Below are 25,672 nucleotides of genomic sequence, written 5' to 3'. Positions count from 1 at the left end.
AGGTATCACATGACAGGTCTGTTATTACTTCCAGATGCACGGCTTTGGTAGTAAAACACACAAAAAGACAAAGGTAAGCCTTATAACCTTTAGCATTACGGCGCGGGCTTTCTTTTACCAAAAAGGGACCTCCTATATCACAACCGACATGGTCAAACACTTTGCCAGGTTTTAACCGAGAAGCGGGTAACGTAGCCATTGAGGGCTGAATAATATTTGGATTAAATTTAAAACACTGAGCGCATTTTGATAACACTGAGCGGATAATGCTACGAGCATTTACTATCCAATAGGTTTTACATAAAATTCCTTGCAACGTGCGAGGACCTGAGTGTAAATACACTTTGTGAAAATATTCAATTAGTGAAGTTGTAGTTTTACATTTTTTAGGAAGCAGCAATGGATGTTTCGTACTGTATGGAAGGTCGGCTTGTGAAATCCTACCCCCCACCCTGAGAAAACCATTAGGATCAACGAAGGGTGAAAGTTTACGTAGTGAAGCTACGTATCCCTTTTTATTCAACGTATCAATTTCGGTACTAAAATGATTACTTTGAATAACACGCACGATCGAGTCACGGCTTTGTTGTAGTTCATTAGAATTTAAATTACCGGAGATTCGATTTGAACTAGACTTTAGGTTATGTATGAACCGGTGGCACCAAGCTAGAACGCGTTGCAGTTTGTTAAATGAAGAGAATTTATCGAAGGTTTCCTCAAGATCGTTAGGTAAAACTTTATTTTCACTTGATACTAATGTGAATGTATCTACGTTGGACTTTAACTCAGGAATGGATTTTACATTTTTTACAAAAAATGTACTGGTGGGCCAGTCATTGGGATCGTTATACAACCACTCCTGTCCATGAAACCACGTATTCTGTACAGTGAGAAGTTGGCTAGGCAGCGCGCCACGTGAGCACAGGTCTGCGGCATTATTTTCACTGCTTATGTGATACCAGCGGTTCGGTGGAATTACATCAATAATCTCACTGACCCTATTAGAGACAAAAGTCTTTAATTGATAAGGTGGCGTTTGTAGCCATGACAAAACGACACTTGAGTCGCTGAGAGCGACGATTGTATATTTAAAATCAGTTAGGTTTTTTATCATAAATTTCAAAACCTTGGCTAGCAGCACGGCTGCCATTAATTCAAGTCTTGGAATTGACAGTACAGGTTTTAGAGGAGCAACCTTTGATTTGCTGGTCAGTAGTCGAACCTTAACCTCTCCGTCCGCTGTTATACTGCGCAAGTAAACACAGGCGGCATATCCTTGTAATGATGCATCACAAAAACCGATCAGTTGAACGTTAGAAAAGTTAGATATTTACAAATGACGCTCGATCCTTAAGTCCGCTAGGGTTGACAACTCGTTAATAAATCGATTCCATTTATCGTAAGTTTCTTGTGGAATTGTATCGTCCCAACCGAGCCCTAATTTCCACAAATCTTGCATTATACATTTTGCAAGAAATGTACAGGGTGATATAAATCCGACTGGGTCATATACGCTCGCGAGTAATGTCAATACTGAACGTTTAGTAGACTTAATATCCGTTAAATTGTAATTGAACGAAAAACAGTCAGCAGAAGGCAACCAAGTCAATCCTAAAACTTTTAATGAATTGGATAGTGAATCCTCTTCAAAATTAATTTTTGAAACTATTTCTAAATCTAGTTTCGATAGAAAATCTGGCCTATTACTAGCCCACTTTCTAAGATCAAAACCTCCACTCTTAAGAAGAGACATGAGCTCATCCTGTAACGTACAGGCTTCGGTGATTGTTTGGCACGACCATAACAAATCATCAACGTAAAATCCTTGCTTAAGCACAGCAGATGCGCGAGATTGCGGGTTGTCTGACGCGAGTTGATTCAAGGTGCGGACCGCGATGTACGGTGCGCTACGGAGTCCGTAGGTATTTGTTTTCAATTCGTACGTACGCACCGGATCCGACGGGTTTTCGCGCCAAAGAATATGCTGATATTTACGCTCTGTTGGGTCAATAAGAATTGCTCGATACATTTTAGATACGTCTGCAGTGAAGCATACGTCATAAAGTCTAAAATTCATAATTATTTTTAAAATATCTGCAAGTAATTTACGACCCGTTAAAAGGATATCATTTAAGCTAACTCGACTAGTAGTCGGAGCTGAGCCATTGAAGACAACCCTAAGAGGGGTTGTGCTGCTTGAAGGACGCAATACGCTATGATGAGATATAATATATTTGGAGGGTTCCGTACCCGTGTACAGTTCCATATGTCCTAATGATTCGTATTCACGCATAAAATCAACGTACGCACTTCGTAAATCAGGCGAACGCACGAATCGACGCTCCATTTGTTTAAGTCGGTTAAATGCTAAATCATATGAATCACCTAAAGGTTCATGTATAGGGTTGATCAAAAGAGGTGAAATATAGCGGCCCGTTTCATCGCGATAATGTTTTTCTACATATAGTTTTTCGGCAATTTCCTCAAGCGGACTCATGGGTGTCACGCACGGCGCTGACTCCACTTCCCAGAACGTCTTGAGAGTGTCATTGAGGAGATCATCCTGACTCGTGTACGACACGAGTGACGTTGTAGATTTAACATTATCCGAGGATGGAATCGTTAACTTTCCGGAGATAACGTATCCAAACACGCTGCTCAATGCGGCGGGTAAATCATTATTAATAATAATTTTATTTCCGTCATAAATGTAAGGAAAAATATCACCTGCTATAATTAAGTCTATTTGTGACTTTTTATAAAACTGAGGATCAGCTAAAATTAAATTATTATAATTATTTACTATATTTTGCGGGATTTCAAACGTAGGTAAATCAGAAGTAATTTTTGTTAACACTACGGCATCGATATTAAAACTGGGTGTATCAATATGACGCGGCTTTATAATAAATGACGTCATTCCTTGATTTTTTACATGTTCACCAGAGAGACCGAAAATATTAAAAGGACATTTACGTTGTGACAACCCTAAGCGCTGCACGCAACGTGTAGTAATGAAGTTCGTTTGAGCGCCCGAGTCGATCAGAACGCGGCACGGCTGAAACTCACCAAGTCGGTCTTGTATACGGACAACCGCTGTTCCTAACACGACACTACGGTGTTCAGTCGCGCTTGCGTGGCAGCACGGCTGCACGTTTGACGCGGTGCTAGACGCTAGCGTAGTAGTGGGTTCGAGTCCCGACGGGTGCAATAAAAAATGATGAAGCTCAGAGCAAACTATACACCGGAATGAACTTGTACATTCATTTTCATTTGAATGCGTATTTTTTAAACAATTTTTACATAATTTTAATGCTATGGCACGCTTGATACGCTCAGCACTGGTCAGTTTACGAAACTGACTGCATCTGTATATCATGTGGTTTTCCCCGCAGTGTAAACAATTAATTTGTTTCGACGAAGACACATGAGAGAAATTTTTAAAAGAACTTTTATCAGATTTTACCTGTTTGACATTTTTCGGTTGAGATTTATTTTGAACAGCTGTTGTACTTGACCTTGAAACTGATTCACAATTATCCAACACTTTAATATGATTATGGATAAACGACATCAAATTTTCAAAACTAGGAATCGAACCTTGATCCGTATGTTCTTCAAACGATTTTCGTGTATGTGGATCAAGAGCCTTTAATGCGATGTGAAACCAAATGAAACTACCTAAATTATCAATATTTAATGCTTGAATAGCCTTATACGAATGATCAAAATGTTCTATAAATGTATTTAAATGTACGGAGGATTCTTTAGTTAACTGCGAAAAACTAAGCATTTTGTCCAGATACCTACTTACTATCAACCGAGGATTTTGGTACTTGCAAAGTAAACTATTCCAAACTACGTCATAATTCTGACCGGTAATCGGAACACTTTTAACGATATTTAACGCAGGACCCGTCGTAGACGATAATAAATAATGGAATTTATCTATATTAGGTATATTCGCCTTATTATGAACCATTGAACAGAATGTTTCGTAAAAGGTAGCAAAATTTTCTATATCACCGTCAAAGCAAAATAGTTTTATTTCTGGAAGTTTCGTTCGAGACTCTGATAAAGAATTCTCGACCTTATTTTTATTGACATAAGGTTCACATGATGCAGCAACTAATTTTGATTTATAGTATAATTCGTCGAAGTTTTTTAAATCTGAATTACTTAAACGCGACGATTGATCGTTTTTCAGTTCTTGTTCGTAAATTTCAAATACAATATGTTCAAAGTTTGACCTTAAGTGGTCAATTTCTTTTACTCGTAATAAGAATAAATCTCTCATTTCATTGTCACTGATTGTTTTTGATAGATCGTACACCGATTGCATTTGTTCAAAGCACCGTTCTTTCCGTTTTATTAGGACGGATAATGCAATCGGTGTATCAACCTGTTCCAGATCTTTTTTAGGTGGCATGATGAATGATTAATAAAAATTATGAAGTAAGATATAAAGTACCTACATCCGGCTCGAAGGACCAAAAAATTGTGCGGTTTTATACACTAATTTATGTTACGCTGGTTATATATGTGATGAGTGGACTGTATTTATTTGTATTTTTTGTATATATGTATGTTTGCTGATTTCTGCCAAAACCAAACAAGTAATTTGTGATCCACACCAACCTTGCATCACTCGCCCCCAATGGCAGCACGGCAAGACCAAGGAGAGCCCGCGATTTGGAGTAGTTCTTTCTTGAGGAGGTAGGCACCCACAAACACACAGATTGTTCTTGCAAGAAAAACGTTTTCTTATATTTAACGCGCGCACACGGTGCGAATTTGTTTCTTAGGCACGGCCGAAAGAAAGAAACACGCGTACAGGTACGACATGCACACAGCACGGCTGGATGATGCAATATAAGTGGCAAAGTAGTCCAAGATGGCGTCTTCCAGAGATGACGCCTGCATCAGTTGTCAAACCGACATCTGACATTGATTGACGATTGACACAATTCTGATGTGGTTTTTCTCAAACTACCTGCATGGTAATGGCAAGATCGAACAAAATGTATGATACCGATTCTGTTCTGATGCGTCACGACACGACACGTCAGACAAATATAAATCCGGCTTAATTCAACCATCTAATTAGTCTTTATCTGTTTGTCTTTATAAGTTAAATTACAAACCTTAAAACTATGTGATTAAATTAAATTTCGTGGATGTGGTTTTACGATGTTTATTAATTTGGTTTAAAACACTTTTCATTTAATAACCAGATGGGTGAAGGTCATTTCTAATTTAGATCTTCTATTATTACGAACCAAGCAATATTTTCGATTTAAAGGTGGCACTGTAGTGCTACATCTGTAATTGCATGATGTTATAATTAAAAAAAAAATAAAAATCCGACTGCCTAACTTGCTTGCACCTAGTCATCCGCCTCGCGTATTTTGAATAGCGATTTATAAGTAACGTTTTTCTAATTGTAGATATGTTTTACATGGCATTTTTACATCGGATATTGCAATATGGGTATCAAATTCAAGGTGTCATCAAGAGAATTTCAAAATAGTATTTCATCTATTTTGAAATTCTCTTGATGACACCTTGAATTTGATACCCATATTGCAATATTCGAAAAAAGAATTTTTTTTTTCATCACAAGTCTAAATAGTCGTCGTGTTGGTTTTTTTTAACTTCACCTATCTAAGAACACTTGGGTTATTACGACGAATCTAACGATATCTTAGTTACGTAAATTCGTTCAACGGTTTGGAAAATATGAGGTTTTTTTTTTATTCTTTACAAGTTAGCCCTTGACTGCAAACTCACCTGATGGTAAGTGACGATGCAATCTAAGTTGGAAGCGGGCTAACTTGTTAAGAGGAGGATGAAAATCCACACCCCTTTCGGTTTCTACACGACATCGTACCGGAAAGCTAAATCGCTTGGCGGTACGTCTTTTTCGGTAGGGTGGTAACTAGCCACGGCCGAAGCCTCCCACCAGCCAGACCGGGACCAATTACGAAAACCCCAATCGGCCCAGCCGGGGATCGAACCCAGGACCTCCGTCTTGTAAATCCACCGCGCTTAACACTGCGCCATGGAGGCCGTCAAAAATAATAAAGAATATCACATACATACAAGACACGCGCGAAAAACATAACCCTTCTTGCAGTCGGGTAATAAAGGATGAAAAAAGAAAGTGAGAAAACTTGAAAATGGTGAAAAGCAAAAGCTTTCAATGTTATTTTCCACCTGAATAAGCATTATCATGCCCCGAGCTACAGAAAATAGGAATGAAAAATCCTATTCCCGCTTAAATTGCTGGCAGCTGCTTCATTTTAAAACGATTAAAGTCAGAAGTTTGCAGAATAAATTTAGAGATGGCTTCCTTTGTGTTATTCGTACGCTCCCAATCTGAACTTTATAAGCCGTACTTGGAAAGGAGTTCATAACCCCTTCAATAATTTTCAAATAGAGAAAATTCTCAATTTGGTAAGTTGTGCCATACACCACAATGCCGAAGCACCTATCCAGCGTCCGATACCTCAACCACCTGAGCAAGGCGAGACCAAAACTCAAGTAGCAGAAGCATCACCACACTGTCATGTTTGGCACAACCTTGAAAAGGCTCAGCCAGCTCAGCATTTTGCTGCATGATCCAAGCAATTGCTGGCTGCCTACTAGCAGACGTCCATGACTTTTTTCGAGTGGAATTCCCTCTACATCTTTTCCTAACTGATTTCAAAAAAGGAGGAGGTTTTTTTTTTACCAAAAGGCGGTGCCAAAAAATATAATGAACTCAAGAGCCTATTTGGCATAGCACCGCCTTCAAACCGATCAATAGAAAGGATGTACGATGTTATTTTTCGCTTTTAGAGTAATGCATCATTGAAGTCGGTTCAATTCTTTTTTTTAATTTTTTTTTCTCGTGTCTGATTCTTTATTTTTACTACTGGTTTTGCATTTGGTTTTTAAAAAAGTGTATCAGTATAACTTTATGATTTATAATAATAAAAGAAAAGATCTCCAGATTTAACCGCATTGTCAACAAGTGAGATATTTACTTATAATTAATTAAACAATAAACTAACAGTTAAATCCTGACCTTTGGCCCCGTGCCAGGTAGGTAGGTAACGCCTAAACAAAGAGAGGCAAAATGAAATCATAAAATTAACAGGTTCATCATGACGGTACAGAAACCTTCAAAATTATGAGGATGGTGCCAAAAACAACACGCAGTCGACTACCGAGGTCGCGGGTTAAATCATCCTTTGTTTACTAACAATTCGTTTGGACAATTTTATTTAAACACAGTCATCAATTTTGCGTTACAATACAATATATCATCCAATGTCGGAGATTTTATTACATCAATTTATTTTCGTATAATAAATCTATTCGTTGTTAAATATTTTACTTTTAAACTTGTTCTTCCGTAATGAGTAATGTTACTGAATGAAACTATCTATCTATACAGATGACAACTGCCTGAGTTTCTGAATTTAATTTTCCAATAGCTAAAAGTCTTACATTTACTAATAATTTATAAACTGTGTGGTATTGTTGCAGATTTTTTTTTTATTCTTTACAAGTTAGCCCTTGACAATCTCACCTGATGGTAAGTAATGATGCAATCTAAGCGGGCCTTTCAGTTTCTACACGACGTCGTACCGGAACGCTAAATTGCTTACGCGGTACGTCTTTGTCGGTAGTGTGGTAATTAGCCACGGCTAAAGCATACCACCAGCCAGACCTTGACCAATTAAGAAAATCTCAATAGGTCCAGCCGGTGATCGAACCCAGGACCTCCGTCTTGTAAGTCCACTGCGCATACCACTGCGCCACGGAGGCCGTCAAAATAATCTTTGGATCTACTGAACCGACTTTGAAAATTCTTTTACCACTAAAAGCCACGTTATTTGTGAGTGTCATTGACTATATTTCATCCCCGTATTATCACTACGAAATCGTGAACTACGCGGGGTCGTGGGGCGTCGGCTAGTACTACTACAGCTATTAACGTGTACGAACAACAGAGGGCCTATTGGCAGTTTAATACTGATACTATCGCGTTAACGTAAACGCGAATTTCTAAGTAATTGAAACAGCGCCATGAAGCATAAAATTCGTGTTTACGTCAACGCGATAGTAACAGTAAGAAAATATTGAAAACTCCCACTAGATTTTCAGAAAACAATTTTTCATGGTTCCCTTTTTTACAAATTCCTCGACTATACATACGAGTACTACCTATTGTTTGAATTATTTGAATTTGTCTACGACATTAAAGTTTTTAGGAATGTTCAAAACAATTAAACAAGTTGCCCACTTAAATCTCCCTAAGTAAACAAGATACAACCGAGATATACCTTTATGGTTATCACGAAAGAGCTTATTTTCAATACAACTATATATAATAATTCATTTACCTATATGGTTATCACGAAGGAGCTTATTTTTAATACAACTATATATAACTTTTTTAAATAATTCATTCATTCATTTACTACTAGGTAATTTCTAGGAATGGGTACGTCAATAGATCATTAAATAAATGTTAGTTGGATTTACGAGAATTCAAATTTCCGTTCTACATAACACTCATCTGCGGAATAATTGTTTTAACTCTCGCCTACTTTTCCAAATTGTATGAAAAAGCTCTGGAAAAAGCAATATTCATATTGTTTGAGATTCCATCAACGATTTTTAGTATACGTGTGTGCGCATTAATTTAATAAAGCGCTGTATGCAATGGTGTATCTACATGTATACAGGTTACACATGTCTCTATGTACTAAAGTATGTTTATTTGACGGCCTCCGTGGCGCACTGGTATGCGCGGTGGATTTACAAGACGGAGGTCCTGGGTTCGATCCCCGGCTGGGCCGATTGAGATTTTCTTAATTGGTCCAGGTCTGGCTGGTGCCAAGCGGATCTCAACGTCGTGTGTCGTCCAGCCCCAGAAGGGGGAGAGTGAGTATCAAGGGACAAGGAGCGAAAAGAGAAAATAACTTGTAGGGAGTCAAGAAGGCGTCCCGGGAACACGCAAAGAGCAAGTACCGGGTTCGCCCTCCCTCGATTCGGCCCAAATTACCGAGAGGTTGAAAGGGCCATGGGAGGTGGTGGGTTGCCCTGGTATAGGTCTGACTGGTGGGAGACTTCAGCCGTGGCTAGTTACCTACCGGCAAAGATTTAGCGATTAGGCGTTCCGGTACGATGTCGTGTAAAAACCGAAAGTGGTGTGAATCTTCATTCTCCTCCTAACAAGCTAGGCCGCTTCCATTTTAGATTGCATCTTCACTTATCATCTGGTAAGAAAGTCAAGGGCTAATTTGTAAAGAATTAAAAAAAATGTTTGTACTAAAAACCCAAAACCAAAACAATAAAGTTTTCAGACAAATCAGAATAAGGTTTACGGCTGTCTCCCTAACAGATTTATGAAAAACTAAATTTCACGCTAACAAAGTTGCGGGCGTCATCTAGAGTACAATATAATTATTAATTAGTATTCGTAGAGTAGTGTCAAAAACCATTTAATGAAAAGTATCAATAATCCTTACAAGAATTGAATAAAATATATACTAATACATATAATACAGCTAAAGAGTTTGTGTGTTTACTTGAACGCGCTAATCTCAGAAACTATTGGTCCGATTTTAAACATTATTACAGTGTTAGATAGCCCATTTATGGAGAAGACTGTAGGCTATATATTATCTCCGTATTCCTACGGGAACGGGAACCACGCGGGTAAACCGAGCGGTTTCAGCGTCTGAAATGTTAAAGTATCGTTCGAAAGTTTAATATTCCAGTCTGTGCTCGGGTTTCATTTCTTTTATTCGAAAAGCGTAGTGTTTCGAAACGGTTACTTTACTTAGGATATAAAGTGATTGCCTTAGTTTTTTTTTATTTCCACCGCTTCGAGGAGTGGGTGTTGCGAATTTGTTAGACCCGGTTGGGGTTACAATTTTATGTCCGACACTAAAAATTAGGAAATTTACGACCTACCTTGGTAGTTTTACTTAACACAAAATATATGTTAAACTAGTGAACGCCTATGATTTCGTCTGAAGTCACGTAGCTACTAGCCTTCGTCATACTTTACGAATTTTAGTTTTTCAAGAATACCAGAAACAGAAATTTTTCCGAAACAGAAAAGTAGTAATTTTGCTGAATAACCTCCTCGATCTCCCAGTTAAAGTCTCAATAAAATTAGTCCAGTCATTCCAAAGATTAGAAACAAACAGCCGCACATACAGACAAACAGACAGAAAAATTAAAAAAAAAAGCTTGTATTGATTGTATTTTATTTATTATCCTGTAAATAACTATATTGAGAAAATTAGTTATTTCGACTGTGTGAGTCTGTCTGTAAAATCACACAGACAGACTTCAATTTTATTTTTGTACTCGTATATACGTACTCGTATCTTCTAAATATGACCAATACTCCCCCCCCCCCTCCCCCAACTTGTAGGTAAAGACTGTATTCGCAGTGAGTACGTCAATAGTCCAGCAGGGCGGGGATCAAACCACCAACCCTCGGTGATGAGTCCCAACGCTTTACCGTTGAGCTATTGAGGCTGTAATATTAATAATAGCTATTGTGTTTATTAAGTACTACCGGACGTCTGCGATTTAGTCCGCGTGGAATTAAATTTTTCACAAATCCCGTAGGAATCACGGCTATGTATTAATCCAAAATAAAATCTACTTCCATTTCAAATTTCAGCCAAATCGCTACAGTAACCGCAGCGCAATGGAGGTACAAACATACACACTTACACACACAAAAACACTCACACATAAACGTTCGCCTTAATGATATTAGTGTGATTAATGATAAGCTTGATATCCTCGGCCAACCTAGTAGGTAGGGTAGAGATATCAACCGAGGATATAAGCGGGTTGCAGGGAGCCGCTGGATGCTGGCGGCTCGAGATCGTTGTGCTTGGAGGTCCATGCAAGAGGCCTATGTCCAGCAGTGGACGTCTATCGGCTGATAAGATAAGGTAAGGTAATGATGTCATGTCGATACTCACTTGGTTGGCTCCACAGGGAGTCCCTTCTAAAGGTGGAGCTCGCTTGGAGCGGCACACGTGAGGCATGGAGCGGTGCGCGCACCACAGCCGCGCGCAAGAAGACTTCACCTTCACGGACTTGCACACTGAGAATCTGTTAAAATTAAAAACAATAGATTTAAATCCTTCAATTTTATGCCAAAAGGAGTCCGCTAGTAATAGTACTAGCGCTCGCCCGCGACTTCGTTCGCGTGAAACTCGATGTAAACTTTCAACTACTCTACCCCAGTGGCGTAAATAGGGCGGTGCCACCGGCGCCCAGGCACAGGGCGTAGAATCTCGGGGGCGCAAGAATAGGGGGCTCTAATTTTTTACAAAACTTAATTTAAAAAATCATGTATTTTATCAAATTTTCCAAACGTCAAAGATGATGTCGTCCATTTCATGACGTCACAATGTTACCTGATTTACTAAACGTCAAACTAATTTATAACTAATATTTTTGTCAAACGCTCCATTTGGTAAACTCATGACGTCATGAAACAGTTGAAATATAGACACTTCATGGCCGGCAGCGTTTTGGCTCGTAAATGTGAAATAAGTATTTAAAAATTGAAATTTTCATGTAATCATTTCTCAAAAAAAATATAACTATTCTTTTTTTCAATCTAGTAGAATGATAATGATGAATTGAAGACCATTTAAAAAAAGTGTCAACTACCCTACTTAGTACCTACCTAATAGTAAAACTTATCACACAAAATGACATTCTGTAATTTGTGATATTGCGACCTACATTAGTAAATGAACGGACTCTTATCTTTTGTTCTCTTTTATTGGAAGCGCTATTGGCACAAAAGAGAAATTTCTGTCATTCATAGTAACTCCACGCGTTATATAATGTCTACTTACGATAGTCATGACCTCTCTAGTAAGTTGCTAATACCCTGGTTTAGAACAGAGATGCTCTAGGTTAGGTTTCCAGATTATAAAATATAATTATAATAAATAGCTCGGTTTAATTTAGGATCTTACATTTTTTAGGTGCTTGGAGGCCATTGGATCAGCTTCCACCTTCACACAGGAAGTAAAACTATAAGATATTGTAATTGTTATCAATTGTACATTATAGTACTGTATGACTTTTTCATTTCAAAAGAGCAACTGTTGAGTTTCATGCCGGTATCTTCTTAGCAGAACCTGCCTTCCGAACCGGTGGTAGAATCTTTACAAATAGTCAACTGACGTGACAAAAGTGCTTGTAAATTGAGTCTACTTGAAATAAATGAATTTTGATTTTGATTTTGATTTAATCTTAATCTATACTCATATTATAAAGCTGAAGAGTTTGTTTGTTTGATTGATTGATTGCACGCGCTAATCTGAGGAGTAGTTCCTCAGATGGTCCGATTTAAAAAATATTTCAGTGTTAGATAGCCCATTTATTGAGAAAGGCTATAGGCTATATATTACCCACGTACTCGTACGGTAACGGGAACCACGCGGGTAAAACCGCGCGGCGTCAGCTAGTTTATTTATAAACCTATCCAGAATAAGAGTAAATAAAACAAAAAAAGAATTATTTAAATCCATTAAGCGGTTATCGAGCTTAGTTTTACAAACTAACAGAACAGAATAGACATATTCAGGGCAATAAATCAAATTTTCAATAGCTCACTATCTATATTTATTCATTTAGAATACTTATAATAAAACTGTAACATGTCAAGTTCTCTACATTAAAGATATTTTGTTGGATTGCATTATACAATCAATACTGAAGCTATAAATATTTTTTTTAGATTTTTTGTTTGTCTGTCTGTCAGTCTGTATTTTTTGTTAACCGGGCATCACGCTGAAACTACTGTATGAATTCAAATGAAACTTTTGCAAGATTTGAGACCATAACACGCAGAAAGTTATAGGATACTTTTTATCGCGAAAATAAAATCAAAAGCGGGTGAAATTGGGGTTGAAACTTTGTATGAATAGTCTCTCATTTTAAGAGTTACAGTAATTAAAAAATTACCCTTTATCATGAAAGAAATACGAAATGTATTTTGAATTATTCAAGAATTTAGGCGTCCGCTAATATTTTAATAAAATTACTATCACTTCACAAACTTGATTTATAATTTTGAAACCAATAAAGGCCAATTAACTTAATAAGGTGCTAATTTTCACTAACGAACAATTGTTTGTCGGGGTTTTTGGTATTAACTGGAAACACTCGATATTTATCGACAGTTGGAATTTGTACCGAATTCAGGGAAATCGCCAATGGAAATGAAATGAATTTGTGTATCATTAGCCTATTCAAACAAGTACCCACTTTTGTGGAGATTTCATATAGATACTTAACAAAATATAAGGTTAATATACTCTCAGCAGAAGCTTCAAAAATGGATTTAAAAAAATTAGAAAACCAATGTTGAACAAAAGTTTCACAATATTTGTCAGGACAACTTAATTAAGAAACCAAACTCTAACCAAAATAAGACCCTAGAATGGCAGAGCCATGACCTTGAGTGGAGTCACGCACTTATGAAAACTGGTGTATAGGGTTAAAAGCGCCTTTAACAGTTAACTCTCCTCCCTATCCCAAGTAACCCATAAAAAAATACACAACAAGAAATGTGGATGTCTCGAACGCCACGAGCTTACTGAAGCCGACCGTACGACGAGCACCGTATATCGCAAGTCGTATGTTCATCAATTATGGACTTACGGTTTCGAGCCACCAGCATCCAGCGGCTCCCAGTAAGGGTTCATAGCAACACGTTGCCAACGGCAGCTGGCAACTGCTACTGACGACTGCAGTCGACAGCAGTCAACGGCAGTTGACTGAAGTTGACTGCCGTCGGCTGCCGCCGAGACGTCGCCGATTGCAGTTGCTGCTCGTGTAAATGAACACTTACCCCGGAGATGTCGTCGGTCCACCTAGTGATGGACAACCACCGCGCAATACACTACTCTTTGCGCACCTATCTATGTAGTACTTAGGTAAAATAAAACCCTATTTGGATTTGGAAAATTTCCTTCCCAACATTTACGTTAAGTAAATGAATTATTCAACAAAGAAAATTTATACAACGTTCAATAATAATAATCAATAACTAAAATCAACAATATGTCTTTCCTCTGGGAAAAATAATACTCGCCGCGCAAAAAGAATAAATTTCAGAATGAATCTGGAAAATGTATTCTTTGTAAACCATCCCCATTCGGTTCGCGCGGTACAAGGTCAGGGCCTCATTTACTAATTAGGGACTGGACTGGTACAAGAAATCAAAGAGAAGTAGTCGGTCTATATAAACTATTATTTTAGGCCCTAACAAATAACTTAAATTACGAATAGTTGCTACCTTGTAGTTGGTATATACAGTATACCTCAGACCAATTATTGTATAGGACCTGCCTCGCCAGACGTTACTTTTCTGTCAAAGTATATGATCAACGATCTAATGCGATTATAAAAACTGTCTCTATAGAATCGATGTTAAATAGTTGTAATCGTGTTCGTCGGTTAAAGAGCTCCGTAAAAATACCTTTTTGTGTAATTGAATGGTGTAAAAACGAGCAAAAACTTCTAGTTTAGTATAAGATATATACAAAATCTAAGCTCGTTTTCCTCAGAAAATGACAGACAATTTTGTTCGTGACTATGAGTGCGATACAGGTCCTTCTATAATTGGTCTGAGACAGTATACCGTATAGATACAGCAGGTAGCAAGCAAGCAGGTTATACCTCGCGAGACGTTTCGGGGTGGTTTTGCCTTCACTACGTGTAAAACTATTTTTGTATCTTTTTCGGGTTCCGTAGTCCACAATGAACCCTTATAGTTTTACCGTGTCCGTGTGTCCTGTCCGTTCGTCCGTCTGTCCGCGGTTTAGCGCAAAGACTACTAGAAAGCTGTAAATTAGCATGAGTATGTACATTGTACATGTGTAGAAGGTACATGTAATATACACTTGCGTCTAACAAAAATTTGCTCTAAAACCTTAATATTTATAAACGCATCCCTAAATCGAAAAATTGTCATAGAAGACTCCTCATATCTTTTAAATTCTCATCATATCTATCCAACAATACCCCACACTATGAGATATAACAATCATCCCCACTAACTTTACGGAGAGCTACCTACCCTAAAATAAATATTTTTCAAGATTTTATTTTACGGCTTTTTAAATGTATTTACTCATGCTGAACATTACGTCTTTCTAGTAGTAATAGTCTCTGCGCCTTGGACACACGGATAGACAGATGGACATGGCGAAAATATAAGGGTTCCTTGTGGACTACAGAACCCTAAAAAAGGTGTAGGACAATGCCGTGATCGCGGACTAACGACTGTTTCACCAACTTCTTCAGTGTCCGATAGTTCATTTCGTTTTACTCATTGTCATAAAATCAGAACGTAACAAAATTTTTCGTTTAGAATAACCTTACTTTGATTATTTTATCAGGTAGATTAACTTATCCGCTTGATACTTGAATATGTACTCGGTGGTATAAGACACTATAAAAAACTGAGTTTAACTTTAGTATACCCAGAGTTTGCATCAGGCAATAGTCGCCCACGTTTTAGGAATGAGTGGAAGAACTATTCGCAATATTTACTTACAAATTGTGTGTTTGTTCAATAAACGTGTACAGATTTTGAGTCAACAGGAACTGCTTAATAAATATTTAGATATGATTTGTCAGAACCATTTCGTTTCTGGCTAACGGATTGTTTTGATAGGTACTGAAAGCCCGTGGTAGTCACACATACCACTTTTTTGAAAGCTGAGTTTCTTCAGTCTATGCTCCTACCATAAGTAAGCAAAGCCAATGAAGTTTTAGAAAGTTGCTGGTTTTAAAGGTCAAAATCATCAACCGTCCAAGTTAAAGACGTATTTCTTTTTATATTTTCTACAGTCTCCAGACCCTTACGTTCGTAGCAACTCTCCGTAAGAAACCCTGAAAGTTTTCTTAAAAAACCTTTAAAGGTGTTTTCGAAGTGTTGCCGCGAAGCTAAGTGACTGTTGACTGCAGACATTTCTCATATCAGAAAAAAAATTATGCCGGGAATATATTTTAAAAAATACAAAAGTCTAGGACTAGCCTAGGACGGTTGTAGGTCTCGATCCTTAAAACCTGCTACCTCCCAAACCAAACTTTGTTTGTTTGTTTCAATATGGCTTCGCTGAACCATTTAGCCAGTCATCAATCATCACCAAAGCAACATTGGTCAAGGGTAGTCCATTGTCAGTCGGTCCTAGTCAACTCATCAAGACATGTAGGTAAGTGTTCGGCTTATGGGGAAGGCAACCTTGCCAAAACTTTTTATACAGTCCACCCAGAAAATCAATTTATTACTTAAAAACACTCATATCCAACGACGAACTATCTATACTAATATTGTAAAGCTGAAGAGTTTGTTTCTTTGTTTTTTTAACGCGCTAATCTCAGGAACTACTGGTCCGATTTGAAAAATTCTTTCAGTGTTAGATAGACCATTTATCGAGGAAGACTACAAGCTATATTATCCACGTATTCCTACGGGAACGGAAACCATGCGGGTAAAACCGTGCGGCGTCAGCTAGTATTACATAAATTGCATTCTTCAAATCAATGAAAATAAAACGAGAGTTATATGTGAATCCTACAATTTTCCCGCCAAACTCGATACAGATAGAATCGATAGAAGCACAGAATACATAATTATGTACAAGGTAGAATGCGATTGCATGGACTTCATAGATGCATGTACTGCCTTGGACACATTACGAATCTTTATTGTAGAAGGCATTTTCTATTCCGTACAATTTGTGCGAATAGTGCCTTCCCTAGTTAAAACTTAGTGCTCGCTACTGGATAGAAGGATAGGCTAAACTTTCAGCTTTCATAAAATTAGGTCGGTCTAACCGTCGCTGGCTCTAGTCTTATTCTAAAAGGTACTCGTAAATTTGCGTTAACAAAACCCACCACGGAGCTATTCCGTTCTTCCATTATTATAACATTGCGGGTATTTATTTAGTGTTTACACTTGTACGTCCGAAACCATATCATGAGTATCTACGTCGCCGAATACAAGCAACTTTGTTGTTTAAGTTTTTCTTTATGTACTTTACAAGAAGGTACTTAAAAGTTTGAAAGCACCAGCGACGAATTTTTCTCTTAAAAATTTGATAATAATTCATGTAATTATCAATTTTTTACACGAGTACCTAACTTTTTGAAAGTAGACTTAAAATAATTAGTGCTACCTATCTATACTAATATTATAAAGCTGAAGAGTTTGTTTGTTTGGTTGAACGCGCTAATCTAAGGAACTAATGGTCCGATTTAAGAAATTCATTCAGTGTTAGACAGCCCATTTATCGAGGAAAGCTATAGGCATAGGCTATAATATTACCACGCTAAGACTGATAGGAGCAGAGCACCAATGAAGAATGTTTCAAAATCGGGGGACTTTTCCTATTGAGAACTTACGCTGCGTAAGCGTTGAAAGTTTACATCTAATTTAACGCGGACGAAGTCGCGGGCGTCCGCTAGTTGAAAATAAAATTAAATTGCAATCATCAAACTTGAGTTATTTTAATATTAGCACTATTATTTTGGGAACGCCCTCCATTTTCATTTTATCGTAAACTCTAGTAATACTAGTATTGTAAAACTGAAGACTTTGTTTGTTTGTTCGATTGAACGCGCTAATCTAAGGAACTACTGGTCCCATTTAAAAAAATATTTCTGTGTTAGATAGCCCATTTATTGAGGAAGGCCATAGGCTATATATTATCCATGTATTCCTACAGGAAAGGGAACCACGTGGGTGAAACTGCGCGGCGTCAGCTGGTATATAATAATCTATACCAATTTATAAAGCTGAAGATTTTGTTTGAGGAACTACTGGTCCGATTTGAAAAATTCTTTCAGTGTTAGATAGCCCATTTATCGAGAAAGGCTATATGCTATATATTATCCACGTACTTCTACGGGAAAGGGAACCACGCGGGTGAAACCGCGCGGCGTCAGCTAGTATATAATAATAGTAAATATGACCAATCTTGAGCCAATCTAGAAAATATGATATCCTAGCTTTGAATTGATCCAAGCTACGTTTCAAGAATCTGAATTCTGAACTGAATAAATAAGAAGCACTCAATTATCCGAATACGCGGTCGATGTGGATTGTGGATTCGGGTACTATTTGAGGGAAGGCTAGGCGAAAAGTTCGACATTAAACTACTGTAATTGGATCCGCTTCTAACAATTTAAATGTAAATTTTGAACGATCATCGCGGTGGCGGGGTTTGCTGAGCGTTTGACGAATTTTCCGGTTATTGGTGCTTGGTGTAATGAAATTACTAACATTTTGATTACTCTCTCCGAACAATCGCTGATTACTGTCTGTAATTATTGTGATAGCGGACGCTCGTGTTTCTTTATTAACTCCGATTTAAATTAAACAAAACTTAGAGCCCAAGTCATCATTATCATCATTATCAACCAATATTCAGCTCACTGCTGAGATCGAGTCTCCTCTCAGAATGAGAGGGGTTAGGCCAATGCGGATTGGCAGACTTCACACACGCATAGAATTAAGAAAATTCTCTGGTATGCAGGTTTCCGCACGATGTTAAACTTCATCGTTTGAGACACGTGATATTTAAATTCCTAAAATGAAAAGTTGGAGGTGCATACCCCGGACCGGATTCGAACATACACCCTCCGGAATCGGAGACAGAGGTCATATCCACTGGGCTATCACGGCTCTAGAGCCCAAGTATTCCAAGTCTATTGATCTGTTTATCCGTGAAAAACTCATGAAAATCAGCTAGTTGTTTGGAAAAAAAAGTATAGTATATTATGTACAGTTAAATGTGGTTGTATAATATAATATGGTCTAGGTACTCGTATTACCGTAACATTAAGAAAACACTGTAAGTGAAGGAAAATGATTGTGAACTGTAAGGTTTTTCTTTACACCCATAAACCCATTAATTACTTACAAATCTCTTCTCATCTTCAGAGGAGACTCGTGCTCAACAGTGAGACATATATAGTTTGTTAATGACGATGATGATTAACATAAAAGCTATAATTAACAGTTTTAGCTACCTTACAATTTATATTAACTAGCAGGCACCCGAGACTTCGCTCTCTGATTATATTTCAATCAATTTACACAAAATATAAATTGTATATATCATAATAATTGTGTTTCCCTTATAACTCCATCTATCCGTATCACCGTTCAGTAGTTATCGAGTTTATTGCGAACATACAGACAGATTTTATTAATCTAGAGATTATTTTAGGTAACAGGTGATTAGCGGACGCCCGCAACTTCGTCTGCGAACAATTAATATAAGCTTTCATCAACCCTTTTCAACCTTTTGGGGTTCCAATTTTAAAAAATTTTTACAATGGAATAACATTTCATATTTATTTATAACTTCAACTCTAACAATGAAGGACTTCCCATACAAATTTTGAACCCCTATTTCATCCCCTTTACTTTTTATTTTAGGAACAAAATGTAGCCTATGTTCTGCTGATATGGGACCTAGGCTACATTTTGTTCCTAAAATAAGAAGAGAAGGGGATGAAATAAAGGTTCAAAATTTGTCCAGTCACAATATCAGAATACCAATATTCGTCATGATCGGTTCAGATGTCTAGAGGTCAATAGATAACAGATAGACAGACAGACATACTTTCGCATTAATAATATTAGTAAAGCTATTACTTAATGGCGTGCGATTGACGTAGCAAGTACTTACCCTTCATCGAACTCAGTACGACACTGCTCATCCATAGTGAAGACGTAATTCGAGAGTTCCTTAGCGCCCCCTAGCTCCACACCCTCGTCTTGACTCCTCTCGTGTAGGCACCACCATTTCCTACACAACAATACACTTAGTATATCGAGAAGCAAGCGTTATTTCGGAAGTTTATGTAGAATTTACGTAGATATGGTTTTTCCACGGTTTTCGCGGAAAAAAGCAATATTTTTTCTGTTTTAATAATCTGGCAATCTGTTTGAGCACTTACTCGTAGTATTCCCTATCGCTAGCTACAAACGTTCAATTAATCTCACGTTTCGTGAAGGACTCGCGACTATAATTGATCGTGTGTTGGTCACTGCGTACATACTTGTATAGTATGCCGCGGGGGTACTGCCGTTTGCTTTTCAGAATCGTGAGAATAATTCATCGTCAATGGCTAGCATAAGAATGGCTACTTAAGTACTCAGTAAAGCCATTTGTTTATTGATGTTAAATATATCTGACATATTTTGTGGTTAAATAGTACTTCTATTGGTAGTCAATTAGAAAATTTCACACTTTGCTAGTGATGTATGATGGAGTAATACCTACCTCAAAAGTCGAAAATTATGAAATTCAAACTAGAGTGTTCTGAGATCGCAATTATACGTAACTTTCAATGCTTAACCATATTCAAAGACTTTTTTCGCTTCAGGTGAGTTCGAAATATTTTCAATACTAAGTCGAAGTAGCTCAAAAGTCGAAAAATATGAAATTCAAACTAGCGTATTCTGAGAGCGCGATTATACGTAACTTGCAATGCTTAATCTTATTCAAAGACTCGGTACTAAGGTCGAAGTACTTAAATGCCAAAATAAACTTTTTTTAACAGCTCTACCCCATAGTACCTACGAGAGATGTGAGCTAAATCGTGTTTACTTTTGAATGAAATGTAGACTAAGTATATGATAAACCAGGAAACGGTACAGGTACCTACCTATCTACAGGTAACTTTCACATCACATAATCCCGGTATAAAACTTGAAGAGTCATTTCATGAAAGAAGTCTAAGAAGATAAGAAGAATAAGACCGCCATTACCAAATGACTATGTGCGCCATTAAGACATTAGCGCCACGTCGGGGTGACTTCTTTCATGAAAAATACTTTACATAAACGTAAGCTGTCCATAATATGTTATACTAACTTGGACTTCTCATGAAACTGTTGCTTGGAGCACGAAGACCACGCGTAGTTGTGAAGTGTTGCCAGAACAGTGGGTGCCATCACTGACCCCCTAAGACCCTCCGCTTCGCATTGCCCTTCACCATCGTGAGTGAGACCTAACCTAGAACACGATACAAAGTTCATAGTATTAGAATAAAATACCAGAAATTATGTTTGGCCAAGCCCATCAGCTGATCAAAGTCGGGGCTCAGATAGGCAATGAACTAATTACTTAAGGTCGAGAGTTGACCTAGGTTGGTTGGCCCTTGCTGACGGGCGATGTGAAGATCGTGTGATATGTGGAGGTCGAAAATGGTTTATTTCAATATGTCACCCGTCTGCAGGCCACAGCAAAAAAAAGGAGGAATTAAGGATATTCTACAGGTGTAAGCTTCTCTTAGGGTCTCATACCTGTAATGTTCTTTTTTGATCATCATCATTGTCATCGTCATCGTCATCGTCATCGTCATCGTCATCGTCATCGTCATCGTCATCGTCATCGTCATCGTCATCGTCATCGTCATCGTCATCATCATCATCATCATCATTATCATCAACAACATCATCATCATTATCATCATCATCATCAACATCATCATCATTATCATCATCATATCAGGCGATGGACGTCCACTGCATCATCATCAAACTTTCTAAATTTGAATTGCTTCCGGATCGTATACAGCGCCGAGAGACCTTTACAGCCTTAGAGTAGGTATGTCCTAAGAAATAAACAATCTTACAGAAGCAACAGTATCGATTTTAAATTTTGATAAAAGGAATAAAATGTTGGTTTCCAATATGCGAATCCACAAAAGAGACAGAATTATTAGCAATTCAAATTCGAGGTATCTACGTACGTGCCATAAATATTAAATAAGTTTTACATTGATAAGCTTATATTGTTCGTGTAATATTCATTTTATGAGAACATATCCATACAGAAAGATAAATGTAAAAAGCAGGCAAAGTTTGTATCAAAGGACGTACGCATGGAATAATCGGCATACATCGCTGAAGAAAAAGAGTTTTATCGAGTATCATTGCAGTTCCTTTAAACATTTATCAATTAATTTATTTAAATAGAAAACCGAAGACATCTATTATAATTAATTAGTTGAAATATATTAGTTAATTACTTTAAGATTTTTCTCTTAGTAAATTTACGATTTTCATAAACCCTAGAAATATTTAGGATTTTAAGACTATAAGTTAATCAGTGATGAAAATTACAGATGAAAGTTATCATAAAAACTGATCAAACGGACTTTCTTGAATCATTATTATTAGAGGAGAAGAAATTGGTTTAATTTAATAATTGTTTTTCATACGAGGTTTTTGATATTAGCTTGGAATTATTTATTTTTTCGCGATCGCGTAACCTATGACGGTGCGTTCGTCATGCCTTGTTTTTTTCGAACTTGGCTGTGACACTGTCGTGCCGAGATGCTTTTAATATCTACATAATAAAATGAAATGAAAACTGTAATATATTATGCATGCAGCAAAAGAAAAATAATGAATATTATTTATAGTGCGTTCACATTGTAGATATTTTCATAATAAACTAAATTATCGTGTTTGCTAAAGCTCACAACGATTACCTATGTGTAAACCAGCGGTGCTGATGATGTGTTACACATATTTCATATTATAGACACAGATTAAAAAATAATAGGCAGATAGAACGCACGGAACACGGCAGTGACGCAGCCATTTCAAAAACAAACTCAAAAACGACATCAGCACATCAGTAATTTTCAATATTATTCAAGAAAAATGGTGTCATGAATTTTTAAATATTTTATAATTATGTATTTAAGGTTTATTAATTAATATCGCTATATTTTGGTTCTTTTTCCATGTAGCTACTATTCGAAATTAATATTGTTTTTAATAAAATTAATAAAGGAATCAAATACCCTGTTATAGGGTACACGAGGCTTAGGTTATCACCTCACACCTCAGGCTATGGTTTTCCATTTACCATCAGAATGAAATAAATGATACGTTATCTATCATTAATTATTTAACACAACATAATAGTCACAAGCTCAGTATGGCAGCACCTTAATGTGGCATTAATAATGAATCAAATAATTATGGCGATGATTCAATGAAAAACACGCACAACGATTTTATTGAAGTGAAGTGGGATGATTGTATGCGAATGTAGGGTAACCATAATAACATATTTTATTACGATAGAGGTACTCATGCATTAAATAATCACATCCTACTAATATCACACTAATATTATAAAGGCAAAAGTTTGTGTGTAAGTGTGTAAATATGAAAGTGTGTAAGTATGTTTGTTCCTCTTTTACGCTGCGGCTACTGAACCGATTTGGCTGAAATTTAAAATAGAAATAGTATTTCCACTGTACTAACACATGGGCTACTTTTCACCCCGGTAAAACCTATGGTTCCCGAGGGGTTTGTGAAAATCTAAATTCCACGCAGACGAAGTCGCGGGCGTTCGCTAGTAATAAATAATATATGCTTACCTACGGAACACGCTCAAGTTCTTAAATCCTAACATGTTTAATAAAAACCGTTAGCGAAATTCGGTAATTGGTCTATAGAATCAAATAAAACAACAATAAAATAAATATTATACTCGTAAAGCGTAAAAATATAAAAACCTTACCACTCATACCAGCACGGCTATTCACTAACGATGTTTTGTATAACTCGCAAGTGCGAGTTTCGAATGCAACGCTATCTTTCTCATTCTATAGTATCGTGTCAAACAGAGATACCTCTATAGTATCGTGTCAAACAGAGAAACTCGCACTTGCGAGTTATAAAAATATCGTTACAGAATAGCCTAACTGAACACATTGAAGAAATGGGAATGGTCGTAGTACCTTTCCCGACACAAAATAAAATGGGGACTTTCCGGAAAACACCAACGACCTGGTAAACCTACTCACATGGCAATTACCGCCTGAAAGTGCCTGCTCCGAATTGATAAAAACCATCATCAAAAAGACCGCCTCAGTAAGCGAAACTCGTGCTTATTATAAAGGAGATAATAACGCCGGGGGCTTATACAGATAGATGGACCTTTAATTGTCATTCTTCAGTCCTACTCACGATCTAGGGAAGGCGTCACGTAATAAAATATATATTTTTAGAGTTCCGTACCTAAATAGCAAAAAAATGGAACCCGCCTCATTCGCACGAGAGCTTTTTTAACGGACGTCAAAAAAGCGTTTAAATGCATTCCCTAGTATATGTTCACGCGGCAGCGTTTTCATAACACGACGCTTTTTTTCGAGCAATATTGCATTTTTAATTTCGGGCGTTGGACCTTTATTTTACTTTATACTATATTTGAACGCTTTTTTAACGTCCGTTAAAATAACTCTCGTGCGAATGAGGGCTTATAGGATATTATATGCTTATAATAAATCTGTAGACAGGTCAACTCTGTACATGAAATATATTTTCAAAATAACTATCAGCGTGTGATTAGTGATCGATACTGATGCCGAAAATGCAATCTGTAAATTTTTTGTCTGTCTGTCTGTATGTTCGTTATACAAACAAAAACTACTCAACGGATTTTAACGAAACTTGGTACAATTATTTTTCATACTCCTTAGCAGGTTATAGTATAATTTTCAATTCTCATGCTACGACCAATAGGAGCAGAGCAGTCAAGGGAAATGATGGGTAAACGGGAGAAGTTACTCCATTTTTACTATAGTCCAAATCTTACAGTAGCGATACTACTGTAAAATTTGGACTTAAGAGGTCTAAGGGCGGACGAAGTCGCGGCGTCCGCTAATTATTTATGTAATCAAGTAGATAACCCACCTACAAATTTGTACGGAACTCTCTAGGCGAATCCGATTTGCGTTTGCCCGGATTTTTTCTACGTGAGGTAAAATTTCCACGTAATCCTCGACCCTTCTAGATATTTTCCGTTTGAACAAGATATTGCTTCTGGGGATCCGGTCGCGCCGATTGATTGTTTTTATGGGCTCTTTGTTCGCGGGGCCTACTTAAGTGACCCTTAGTACAAAAATCAACTTAGAGCTAATATAGAGATAAAGACCCTTTCGCAGATAAAGGTTGAATAGGTACTCGTATAAAATTACATAAGAACTTATTTAATCCATAGAAACAAATGATAAATACTGTAGAAATCATTTAAAATAATTGTTTGATGTTTTTAGATAATAAAGCTTAATTTTTACTACAATTTTCTTCATTCTTTTGGAATGTAAGTTATCCCGCAAATTAATCTGAAATTAAACCAGAAGAAACAAACCAGAGAGTCGTGAGAGCCCAGTGGATATGACCCCTGCCTTCGATTCCAGAGGGCGTAGGTTCGAATTCGGTCCGGCATGCACCTTCAACTTTTCAGTTATGTGCATTTTAAAAAATTAAATATCACGTGTCTCAAACGGTGAAGGAAAAACATCGTGAGGAAACCTGCATACCTGAGAATTTTATTAATTCTCTACGTGTTTGAAGTCTGCTAATCCGCATTGGGCCAGTGTGGTGGACTATTGGCCTAACCCCTCTCATTCTGAGAGGAGACTCAGCAGTGAGCCGAATATGGTGATGATGATGAAATGACACTGGGCAAATCTGGGCCCAGCAATGAATGAAAAATGGTCTGTCTCCAATATAATCTTGAACGTCGCTACTGATTAAAATTATGTTAGCTATACTCTAGTAAATCTA

General features: G+C 37.2%; 1 protein-coding gene across 2 annotated transcripts in view; it reads right to left on the bottom strand.

The window, feature by feature from the left end:
• The window catches only part of LOC112052849 (A disintegrin and metalloproteinase with thrombospondin motifs 3), a 72,243-nt gene that overhangs the window by 26,093 nt on the left and 20,478 nt on the right, over nt 1-25,672 (bottom strand). For both annotated transcript variants that reach the window (XM_052884776.1, XM_024092078.2), the window contains exons 5-7: nt 20,952-21,092; nt 19,761-19,880; nt 11,007-11,139 (exon numbers count right to left, since the gene is read on the bottom strand). In XM_052884776.1, coding sequence (XP_052740736.1) covers nt 11,007-11,139; nt 19,761-19,880; nt 20,952-21,092 — 394 coding nt within the window. The remainder of the gene's footprint in view (nt 1-11,006; nt 11,140-19,760; nt 19,881-20,951; nt 21,093-25,672) is intronic.

The sequence above is a fragment of the Bicyclus anynana genome, chromosome 12, assembly GCF_947172395.1.
Source record: "Bicyclus anynana chromosome 12, ilBicAnyn1.1, whole genome shotgun sequence".
Classification (NCBI taxonomy): domain Eukaryota; kingdom Metazoa; phylum Arthropoda; class Insecta; order Lepidoptera; family Nymphalidae; genus Bicyclus; species Bicyclus anynana.
The sequence above is the reverse complement of the archived record's forward strand: the minus strand, read 5'-3'. Positions and strand labels throughout refer to the sequence as shown.